General features: G+C 48.6%; 1 protein-coding gene across 4 annotated transcripts in view; it reads right to left on the bottom strand.

The window, feature by feature from the left end:
- Positions 1–7328: 7328 nt before the first annotated feature.
- The window catches only part of LOC144105556 (uncharacterized), a 64011-nt gene continuing 59207 nt past the window's right edge, over positions 7329–12132 (bottom strand). For all 4 annotated transcript variants that reach the window (XM_077638675.1, XM_077638674.1, XM_077638676.1 and 1 more), the window contains 3 exons: positions 10645–10778; positions 8978–9077; positions 7329–8708 (listed from right to left, as the gene is read on the bottom strand). In XM_077638675.1, coding sequence (XP_077494801.1) covers positions 8486–8708; positions 8978–9077; positions 10645–10778 — 457 coding nt within the window. In that variant the 3' untranslated portion in view covers positions 7329–8485. The remainder of the gene's footprint in view (positions 8709–8977; positions 9078–10644; positions 10779–12132) is intronic.

Raw genomic sequence — 12132 nt, 5'->3', positions numbered from 1 at the left:
TCCGTCCATGGCCTAGTCTTTTGCGATGATGTAGTGCTAATGGCAGAGACAAATGCGGAGCTCCGGGCAATCATCAACGTATGCGCTGAAGCCATGGCACCACATGGACTGAAGTTCAACGCAAAGTAGTCGGCAGTGCGGTGTTTCTCTGCTCCGCATGCAGCTGGTCCACTTTTCTAACGGGGACGTCATCGAGATGGCAATGGAATACCGATACCTCGGCGTTAGGTTCAACACGCAGCCAGAATATGCAGCAAGACATGAGGAGCACTTGAAGCAAGCTCCAGAGCGAGCGGGAAACATACTGCGAAAGCGGTGCCTGTGGGGCTGCAATCGCTCTGTTATGGTACGCGAGCTGTGGAAAGCAGTTCATGGACCTCCATTGTCATTTGCGAAGGCAGTCATTTTACGTGAAATCGTCCACAAAGGAATGGCTTGAGCATGGCCAACAAACGGTGGGACGTCTGGCGCCGGGGTGCCATGGGCGGGTAGCTAACGAGGCGGTGCAGGGAGACCTCGGTTGGTCTATGCCTTCGAGGCTGGCGAGGCAAGGAGCAAAATAGCCTACGAGGGAAGGCTGTCCCTGATGCACAAAGATAGATGGGCGCGCAAAGTCTTCGACTGTGTCAGCCAAAACTGCCTGCGGACTACGTGGGTGAAGCGTCTCCAACACCTTCGTCGCAAGTTCGGCTCCTACAGCAATGAAGTACAAGCAGACAGCGCGAGGAAATGGGCCAAGGCAGCTGACGCCCAAGTGCGTGCGCAGGAGCGAGAGGCGTGGAGGGCTGCCATGGAGGGGAAGTCGACGCTGGAAGTGCACCGGCCGGTCAGCCAAGCAGGACATCTGCGTCGAGAGCCTCGACGACAACAGTGTTGGCAGCCGCCTATTGTTTGAGGCACGTGCGGTTGCCATGCCAACGCTTACGTATCGAAAGCGCTTCGACACTACAGTCGAATGCTCCCTGTGTAGAGCCTGCGGAGCGCACGGAGAAACAACGGAGCACATCGTCCTGTTCTGCGAGAAGCTCACAATGCCACCGCATGAGAGCGCTGCGCTTCCGAAGGCGCTGGGTTTCCGCTCTTCGAACCAGGGCTGCACAACGGTTGCAGCAAACCATGTGGCAGTTGCAGCGACGAAGCGCCGATTCACTGAGTGCTGGACGCTCGTGCGACACTAGAACTGTTTTCATTGATACTTTTTCGTCGGTATTAGTGTGTGCATTTGCCCCTTCGCGCTTGATAGTGTGTGTGTGTGTGTGTGTGTGTGTGTGTGTGTGTGTGTGTGTGTGTGTGTGTGTGTGTGTGTGTGTGTGTGTGTGTGTGTGTGTGTGTGTGTGTGTGTGTGTGTGTGTGTGTGTGTGTGTGTGTGTGTGTGTGTGTGTGTGTGTGTGTGCGTGCGTGTGTGTGTGTGTGTGTGTGTGTGTGTGCGTGTGTGTGTGCGTGCGTGCGTGTGTGCGTGTGTGCGTGTGTGCGTGTGTGTGTGTGTGTGTGTGTGTGTGTGTGTGTGTGTGTGTGTGTGTGTGTGTGTGTGTGTGTGTGTGTGTGTGTGTGTGTGTGTGTGTGTGTGTGTGTGTGTGTGTGTGTGTGTGTGTGTGTGTGTGTGTGTGTGTGTGTTTCGAGCCAGGGGATCCTTGTCAGGCGCCAGCCAGTGGCACCACAGATACAAATGGGTGGAGCCCAGGGCTCGCCAGAGCCCGACTCTATGGAGCCCGAACCTCCTCGAACGTGCAGGGCACGCGGTTTCGCATACACTGCTCAATACACGTGGAACCCGTCGAGGCGCCATCGAGGCGCTCACGCGTCAGCTTTGCCGTCTCCGCTGAGAGTAAAATGAACCTCCTCAGCGGGGAAAGGTTGTCGGCCTCTTGCGACTCTGACAAAGTTGTTTGTGGTCCCACTCCCCATTTCCCACGGTCTTGACTACTGATCCGGAGTTCCCGGGTTCGAACCCTACCGCGGCGGCTGCGTTTTTATGGAGGAAAAACGCTAAGGCGCCCGTGTTCTGTGCGATGTCAGTGCACGTTAAAGATCCCCAGGTGGTCGAAATTATTCCGGAGCCCTCCACTACGGACCTATTTGTTCCTCTCTTCTTTCACTCCCTCCTTTATCCCTTCCCTTACGGCGTGGTTCAGGTGTCCAACGATATATGAGACAGATACTGCGCCATTTCCTTTCCACCAAAAACCAATTATTATTATTATTATTATTAATATCCCCCACAGGCTGCGTTGCTGTGGCCCAGAAACAGGGGTCAGCGCGCATGCATTGCTCCAGTCTGCGCGTAGCCCGAATTACACCTCGACGTCTTTTTAAGCTAGATGGGGCCGTTGGGACATCGGTGGTGGTGGTAGTGAAAGGCCTTTATTTAATGAAAGAGATGAGGCTCTTTAAAGAGCCCCGCAATGGGTGGAGTCCTTATTCCGGAACCCCATTGGTCGAAGCCGCCAGCTTAGCCCTCTTGACCAAAGCGTTTTGGGCCTGAAGGTCCGAACAGCCAAGCAGGGCCGCCTCCCATTCCTCTCTGGTAGGGTTGGGGTGGGGGGGGGGGAGAGCTGAGTTGCGCTGGCAAGCCCAAACCATGTGGTAGGCGTCAGCCACCTCCCCACAGTGTTTGCACCTGCCAGTGAACGCGGGATCGAAGTGCTTTAGTACTGCCGGGCACAGCATTATTTTCGTGAATAATAATCGGAGTAGAACGCGTTCGTTTGCTTTCCCCAGTCCCTTTGCGGGGGCCGGGTAGAGGCGATGCCTATCCTTATAATAGGATGTGATAGCTTTGAAGGAGAGTAAGCAGCTACCTTCAGGTTCCAGGTGCTCAGGAGCCAATGGGAACGCCCGGTGAATGAGTGCTCGGGCCGCCGCGTCTGCAGCTTCGTTTCCTGCTAGGCCCTGATGGCCCGGAGTCCAAACCAGGCAACGGGGAGTAGGATCGGTATCCCGGCTGCAGTTCCTTAGTATTCGTTCAGCTAGTGGAGTTATCCAGCCAGCCTCATAATTGCGACATGCCGAACGCGAGTCTGTTATTATGTGTTTGGATTTTGAATCAGAAGCAGCTAGGGCGATGGCAACCTCTTCAGCTTGTGTTGTGCCTGAGGCTCGAAAGGAAAGCCCATCCACCTGTATTTCTTGATGTATGACCGCGGCCGTGGACCACCCTCCGTGGGTCGGCCAGCTACATCTGCGTAAAAGACACCATGTTTGTTGCCACAGTGGCGCGCTAAGGCTTCCGCCCTAGCCTGACGACGACCACTATGATCCTCCTTGTCCATCTTAGTGGGGAGGTGTCGAACTCTGACGACGCGTCTCCAGATTTCGGGCATTCGGACCCGCTCCTGAATGTGAAAATCATGTTGGATGTGAAGGCGGGCTAGCAAGTGCCGACCCGACTTCGTTTGGGCTAGCCTCGTGTATTGATTTGTGAAATGGGATTCCTTGAGCTCCTGAAAAGTGTTCACCACTCCCAATGCAATAAGTCTCGCATTGGAGGTGGACACAGGAAGATCAAGTGCCCTCTTCATCATTTTGCGGAGTATTACCTCACCTTTGTCTTCGTCGTGTTTCCGCAAGGGTAGATAAGGGACCGAATAGAGGATTCGGCTGATTACGAAAGCATGGGCCAGCCGCACGGCATCCCTGCTTCGCAAACCCCCTCTCTTGTTGGAGACGCGACGGACCATACGGCCTACTTGGTCTCCAACTTTGCGGAGTTTGTGCAATGTTGTGTCTACTCTTCTTTGGTTATGGATGAAGAGCCCGAGTATTCGAATCTCTTTGGCCTCGTGTATGGAGCCACTTGTAAAGCAGAGATGTATTTGGGTAGTGTCCTTAGGGGATGCCCTAAGGTGCACAAATTCAGACTTGTTGGGTGCGCATTGGAGACCACAGTGCCCTACGTAGCGATCCACTACGTGAGCGGCTGTTTGCAGGCATTCCTCCATGCGCCTTAAGTTTCCCTCTGTTGCCCAGATCGTGATATCATCGGCATACAGCGCATGCCGTATGCCTTCGATACCATTCAACTTGTCTGGGAGATGGAGCATCGCCAAATTAAAGAGTAGAGGGATAGCACCGCACCTTGTGGTGTCCCCCGCGTACCCATTTGATACGGACCAAATTCTGCCTCTTGGATTCTGATTACTGCGGCTCGATCGGTTAGGAAGCCTTTGATATAGTTGAACGTGTTGCGGCCACAGTTGGTTTCATTGAGGTGTGTCAGTATGACTCTGTGTTTGATGTTGTCAAAGGCTCCTTTCAAGTTCAAGGCCAGGACGACCTTGTCATTGTGTGGGTGTTCGACTGGTTGTATTATGTCTCGTTACCAAAAGAATGGAAAGAAGCGGAGGTGCGTTTCATTCCCAAGCCGGGGAAACCACCCCACGACGACAACCTGCGCCCCGCCCCATCTCCCTCACGTCGTGTGTGGGGAAAGTGGTCGAGCGTATGGTTTTCAAGAGACTACAGAGACATTTGGACGTCACTGATCAGCTACCACCGACTATGTACGGATTCCGGAGGCACCTGAGCACGCAAGACGTCTTGGTGCAACTACACGAGCTAGTTATCAAGCAAGCGAAGCCTCATACGCCAAGAGCTATCCTGGCGATCGATCTGAAGGGGGCCTTCGATAACGCCACACACGAAAGTATCCTCCGCAACCTGCGCCAAACGGGGTGCGGGAAGCGCACCTTCAAGTATGTGCAGGATTTCTTAACCAACCGAACGGCAACAATCAAAATTGGAGAGGAGAAGTCGAAACCAATAGCCCTGGGAGACAGAGGCACCCCGCAAGGGTCGGTTCTTTTGCCGCTTCTCTTCAACCTGGCACTCCTCCCTCTCCCGACTTTGCTTCAAGACATAGAGGGCACAGATCACGCTCTTTACGCAGACGATATCACCGTGAGGACGTCGAGGGCAGGGTCGGAGAGTTGGATGGAGGAGACCCTTCAGAGAGTGGCAAAGGCCGTGCACGAGTTCGCTCAATCGTGCGGCCTCAGTTGCTCGCCCCAGAAGTCGGAGCTACTCGTCATCAAGCCCAGAAGAAAGCAACGAGACCAAGAGAACATCCGCATCACCATCGATGGGGCGAACATAACGCCAACCACGCAAGCACGTATTCTGGGTGTCATCTTCCAGAACAACGGCAAGGCGGGGGCGTCGATAGACAAGATCAAGGTTTCAACGGAACAAATTTCGCACATGATCAGAAGAGTAACGAAAAGAAAAAGAGGATTCAAGGAGGACGATGCACTGACGCTCGTCCAGGCCTTCGTGACGTCGCGCATCGTTTACCCGGCGCCGTACCTGAAGTTACTCAAGAAAGACCAGGACCAGTTGAACGTTATTATACGCAAGGAAACCAAGATGGCGCTGGGCATACCGACGCATTCCTCGACCGACAAGCTTCTCGGCATGGCCAAGCACAACAACGTTGAAGAGTTAATAGAAGCTCATCTGTCTAATCAAAGAGTCCGGCTCAGTCAAACTTCGGCGGGACGTCGCGTTCTTGCCAAGTTGGGCTGGCAAGAGGCAGACCGGAAGGAAACGGGACCGTTACCCAGGTTGTGGGCGCATAAAATCTACAGTAAACCGCTGCCTCAAAACATGAGGCCGGGTCGTAACGACGGCCGCAGAGCGGCTCGTATAGCGGCTTTGACGGAGACATTAGATCAAATAGAAGAAGAACAGGGCGTCACTCTCTTCACAGACGCTTCATTACCCAAGTTTTCATCGAAAGCCACGCTGGCAGTTACGACGCGGGATATGCTCGTAACCTGCGCCTCTATTGAGACGTCTTTTCCAGAGGTGGCAGAGGAGGCCGCGATAGCGCTAGCACTCGCGCAGCCCCAAGTGGGAAGAATTGTCACTGACTCGCAAAAGGCGTATAACAGTTACAGAAAGGGGTGGGTGTCCCTTGCGGCAAGTAAACGCGACGTTCCTGAAAGGAAAGTTGAGTTGATATGGACACCGGCTCACTCTGGGCTGTAGGGCAACGAACTTGCCCACCAGTTCGCCCGAGAGATGGAATACCGGGCAGATGAAGGTGAGCCACAGTCCATTAGTAGTTATAAGGACATTACGAACTATTACAAGACGGAGAGGCGACGTTACCCCGATCCTCACAAATTGCTTACCAGAGAACAGCAAGCGATCTACAGACAGATACAGGCAGGATCCTTCCCGCACCCTTACCTTCAAAACAAGATGTACCCGGAAAGGTACGAGAATGAATGTGATTTCTGCAAGGCGCAGTTAGGCACGCTCCAACATGTCATTGGAGTATGCAACTTCAACAAGGAAATCCCCCCACCCCATCCCTCACCCTCCCTTACCGAACGATGGGAGACCTTGCTAACCAGCCCCGCCGTGGAAGACCAGCTCGTCCTGATCTCCAGGGGCCAGGCGGCTAGGGAAGCATATGGGTCCCGTGAAGAGGGAACCACTCCCATCGACGGCGTCTAAGCAGACGTCGAGCTCGAATCAATAAAGTTGTTTCTCTCTCTCTCTGTTGAGCTGGAGGAGTACGTCCTGTGCCGACTTATGTGGGCGAAAGCCGAACATAGTGTCTGGAAATGTGTTTCTTTGCTCCAAGTATTCGGAGAGCCTATCCGGCACCATGGTTTCCATCAGCTTGCCCACACACGAGGTGAGCGAGATAGGCCTCACGTTGTCTATGTTGATTTCCTTTCCCGCCTTGGGGATGAAGGTTACTAGGGCTGTTTTCCAATCAAAGGGGAGCGGGTTCTCGCCCTTCCATATAGTGTTGTATTTCAGAAGGGCCTCATACGCCTGGTCAGGGAGATTGGCCAGCAGCTTAACTATAACCTTGTCCCATACAGGCGCAGTGCCTCTCCTACTTTTGGTCAGGGCTGCCTTGAGATCAAATAACTGGAACGGTTGGTCCAACTCAGGATTATCTTTGCCTGCATAAAGATATTCCTGACCGCGAGGGGACATCGGGGCGACAACTGGACAGCGCTACACAAATGAAGTGTCAGCGCCACTTCTTGAAGTGTAAATTATAAGAATCAGTGAGGAGATGAGAGAGAGCAATGTGCCTTGCTTTCACAACTGCAATTTCCTTGTACATTAGAGCAACTTTTGAAGTGTAGACATAATTCAAACACGACTATACAAAGAACATTCGGTGGGCGGATAAGATTGAAGTTTGCGGAGATATGGTGGTCACAGCTGGAAAAGAACAGAGCAATTGGAGAGACATGGGAGGCCTTTGCCCTACAGTGGGTGTAGTCAGGTTGATGATGATAATACAGGATTAGAATATGTCCAGGCAGTTCTGGTTGCCAACTTTGCCTTTATGGTACACCTAATAAAACAAATCAAATAAGCATTTATTGAATATATCAGGGATGAGCACATCAATATCACTATACAGGCAAGTGCCACAAGTCAGGAGACTAAAATAAGCACGTAAGATACTGCATGAAATGCAAGAACATGGCACAGCACAGTTCTAACCATTTAAGCATCCACTAAAAGGCATATGCAAGAACACATAATATAGGCAATGATTTTTAGGGTAGGACTGTCGAAGAATCTATTAACAAGAGGAAGCTTTTTGTAAATATTCAATGCTAAGAGTTCAAGAAAAGGTGGGGAAAAGCTGTTACATTTTCTACAGTAGCAAAAATATTTTATTAAGTTCATTTGCGCGCACACAAGAAAATGGATTATTTCAAACTCTGGGGCTGATTATTCCTTATTAAAGAAATACAGGCGAAATAAGCACTCCGCTTCTGATAATTAGTATAACTTGAGGTAGCGAAAATTTTCCTGCGCTATAAATCTAGTACGGTTACACATTTGTCGTGACAGAATTCACTGGTACATTACTTTAAAGGGCAAATCCGACGTTTTTTGTACCTCCAAGGATTTTACTGCAATTTACAGACAAGTTGACTGCAGTTTCCTTATCATTTGTGCCAAATTTCGTAGCCGGGCGACGTATTGCTGCAACTTAAACAAATTTTCAATTTTAATTTTGCGTTGCTTCAATCAGGGCAATCTCTGCGTGAACCATCGCTGCGTGGCGCCAGAGGTTGGCTCGCTCGTTGATGTTCGCTCTGCGTTTGTAAGGACAAAATTTGGGGCTTTATTTTGATAAGTTCAAGCAATTAACGTGCACACGATAAGTGCTGTGACCTTATCCGTGACGTCATAGGTTGGCATGTAACGAGGTCATAGTTTGGACGAAACCGAGTTTCTGATTCGGTTCCCTTGTTTTTGATATTTTAAAATAGTTCTACTCGGTATTTTGAAAAACGGTATTTTCCGACGGACAACCAGGACTGTAAAGATTTTGATGCGATTATCAAGCCAAAATGTCAAAAACTTCTGGACTTGCCCTCTAGCTATAAAGTACAAAAAGGTACTTTTATTTGGCAAACTGTTTCTTTCTAAAGGACCTTTTAAGCGCGGACAATTGCTTCCTGTCTTAGAGTATGAACAAAGTCAACTGCTGGTTTCTTCAGCCATCTTGTGTGCTCTTGAAACACATCAGAATGATGGACGCCAGAAGCGCTACAATAAAGCTTTCAGCTGCGAGGCGGGCTTGAGATGACGACGAGCAGCCACTCAGAAGCAAGGATGCAGTCTGCACACGCTTCAAAAACGCGGTGGCCACTTCTTGGTCGGCAGGGCAGCTCTTCGGGAACGTCTCTTCTGCGCACTTCTCCATTATGCCGCTAGTTCTGCAAAACGATATGAAAATAACGCATTCTAACGTCTATCAAAAACTGCTCGGGCTGCATGCTTCCCTGAAACTGGGTACAATTCGCTTGATGAAAAGTAGTCGAATAGCACAACAAATTGCTATTTTACGCGGAGTAAAAAGAGCGTCAAATTAAGCCTTGTTAGTTTTAATGCCATTCCCATGAGTTTATTTCGCATGCTGAAGTTTGTACACTAAATATTTCTGCATCTCTGAATACCACAATGCCGTAATTTTGCCTCTTCTTACCTGCATTCGTCGTTCTGTGCGTCTTGAGCATTCTGTGCATACTTCTGGCTGCATTGTGCCAACAGAATTACATCTAAGCAGCCGATAACTTTCTTCATATCTGGAAAATGGTAACAGACCGCAATTGGCAGTTACATTTCTACATATATATCGACGAAGTCAACGTTTACTGAAAATATATTGTTACACTTCCAGTCCTGTCAAGGAATATTGCTTAGAGCTTACTGCACAGGTCCCCTGAACCAACTTTTTGATAATATTTCGAAATATAACTTCTTAGTTCAAAGGAGGTTGAACTTAGGTTTTACGGCACAAGCATACAGCAGTACAACAGAATAAAGCCTACCAAACTAATGCGAATCCTACGCCTGAATGAAGTGCCAGGCGACCATGGCATGAAATACGAGGCCAATAAATGATAGTTCAATGTAATTTTGCACATTATACGAGCGCTATATTCGCTGACTAGACATATGAGTAGAAACAGTGATGTGAACAAGGAAATACATTTTGAAAATGCGGCAACGATCGGCGCACACTCTTAAAAAGTAAGCGATGTGTGTCAGGCTGAATAAATTGCCTATATCAGATGAAAGGAATAGCGCCAATCGGAAAAGGTACACTTGAATATAAGCGTAACAAAGCGCTCCGTCAAAAACAGCTAAATGTTATTTTAACTTTTCCAACGAAACCAAGAACAATACTATGTTAGCTGGTACAAAGAGACGTCTTCCTGACGGAAAGAAAGAAAAGGCTTAGCAGGCATTTCTGTTTGCTTATCTTTGCATGTTTATTTCTGTCGATTGTTCTTTCCATTATCCGATAATGATGGACCATAAAATCTGAATGCAATCTGAATGGCTGCTTCAGTTAATTTTTATTTAGCAGATAAACTGATATACAAAGTGAAATCGAAAGTAAAAGTCACAGTCAAGGTCGTACTATACCCCGTTCCATACATCAGGTGCAACGCTGTGAAAGGTACTGAAGTTGTCCGCACGGGACAAACAAAGGGAGGCGTGCTACTACGCGCTTGTTCTGCGGCCGAGTGGTCTAAAGCAAAAGAAAGCCACAGCGTGCCGTGAGCAATAAGAGTGCATTTAATCAAGCTCATGATAAATGCGTCATGTGCTAAGCCTGCATGCAAAGGATTTGCGATGTTCCGCTCACCACAAGGACCGCACTACTTTTTGGTCGTGGATGCCGTCAGCGCGAACAACAGCTACAGATTTGGCAGCGTTGCACCTGATGTATGACACGGAGCATAGAGGTGTGCTATTTAGGAACTTGACTTTATCTCTTTTTAACCTTTAATGTATTAAGCACTATTAAGCGCTGTCTATGTAGAGTCACTACCATACATTTACAAAACACGCTTCTGCGATCAAGCTGCTATATCTGGTGGACCAGTAAAAGTGGTGTTGTGTTTATCATAAAATTAAAAATCATTAATGCGCACGGTCATAAATGCATCACCTAATCTCACTACGGAACGCGGAGGAGGAGATGGAATCGCTTCCGTGCATCGTATAGTTCTTGTGGCGATTCCCACGCAATTGTAAGCTGTATTTAAAAGTTAAAAATTTCCTGGCCGTCGGTATTGCTCATTTCGAGCATACCACTTCCTTTATTCATTCTTAAAGCATTTTATTAAATTTTTTACACACCTTCAGCAGCATTTTTTTCGCAAACTAAGTCTCGAGACATTTTGTACCCATCTTCGAAAGAGCTGAGCTTGGCCTTGACATCTCCAGGGCAGTGTGCATGTTCGGTGTAGCACTTAGATGGCAGCGTCATCTTCCTGCAAACAAAAATTTAATCAAAGAAAGGGTTTCATCGCTGGCGTAACGCGCAATTTAATTTAAGAGCGTGGACGCACTGGTTGTTCATCAACGAGAATGATTCAGAGTTAGAAATAATAAGTGTTAACAATTCAATCCCAACGAATGACGCAGAAGTTAGTGCAAAAAACTTAGAGGATGCATATATCTTTTCAATAATATCCAGTCTTTTGCTGAAGGCGACAGTTCTACGTTTATGATTTAAAGTGCAGACGTCTTAGCATCTGTCTTTAATCCGAAGCTAACTTCCCAAACTCAGATCATCGAATACTTTCCACAATTCTTACAAAAAACGAGCCTGTACAGGAGTTGTCGTCACTTGTCGCATTACCTCGTCGGAGATTCATGGATGCTATACAGCGGGTGCATTAGATGGAAAGTATAGAGCTGACAGAAGCAGAGCCAGTTTATATATTCTGCATCCCACTTTATTATCAGGCTTAATTTTGTGAGATGGCGCACAACTTGCTTTGGGGCGCCTTGGACGTGTGTTCGCGGAACAGCCAGTTTTACTTGTTAAATGCTTCTTCATCCCGACCATAAACACCGGGACTCCAATCCTGTAGTGTAAGAGAAAATATCTGGAGCTGATTCTGCAGTTGCCCGCAGCAGCTCTTAACTTATGCTGTTCTCCCTAACCCTATTCCTTAGAAAGCCGACTTGGAACATGCGAAACCTTGCGCGGATAGGACATAACACTTGTCTGAAGCCAGCAGCGCGGCAGCGGAGTGTAATTCGTAGGCCATGAGAGCGTAGTCTATGGTCCATCGAGAAAATGGCGAACTTTATGGAGCATACACTCAATTATTACGTACTAAAGTGTTTTCTTATAGTACGTGCTACTCTAATTTTAAAACTCCCGCACAAAGAGACAAACCGTACAAATAGCAAGCGCCCCCACATGCTTTCTGGTCTTCTGAATCTCATCTTTTCCGAGTGTTGAATGCCTCACTTCTAAGCTGCCTTTCCTTACCAAGACAGCGCGAATGAAATCTTCCTTTGTATGTAAACCGCAGTAAAGCGAACCACTTCCCGTCGCAAAAAACGGAACCTAGGGAGTGAGGCTTTGTTTAGCTGCGTCGTGGAGAGGTATCGCATACATGCTTTTCTCGCCTGCCTAATTTTATGCTCAATGTGAGGCTGGCTACTGCTTTTGCCAGCATGAAAACATGGCACTGGCAATGGCAAGGAATAGTACCGTTACAAAATTCTGAAACAGACACATATTTGATGCTCTACAGCAAAAGGAAAACTAATTTTCAAAATCTCCCATACATTGTACGGTAAAATGCAGAGCTTCCAGTTTGGCAAAGA

The sequence above is a fragment of the Amblyomma americanum genome, chromosome 9 (genome assembly GCF_052857255.1).
Source record: "Amblyomma americanum isolate KBUSLIRL-KWMA chromosome 9, ASM5285725v1, whole genome shotgun sequence".
NCBI lineage: Eukaryota > Metazoa > Arthropoda > Arachnida > Ixodida > Ixodidae > Amblyomma > Amblyomma americanum.
Note: the sequence above shows the minus strand (reverse complement) of the source record. Positions and strands in the feature narration are given on the sequence as shown.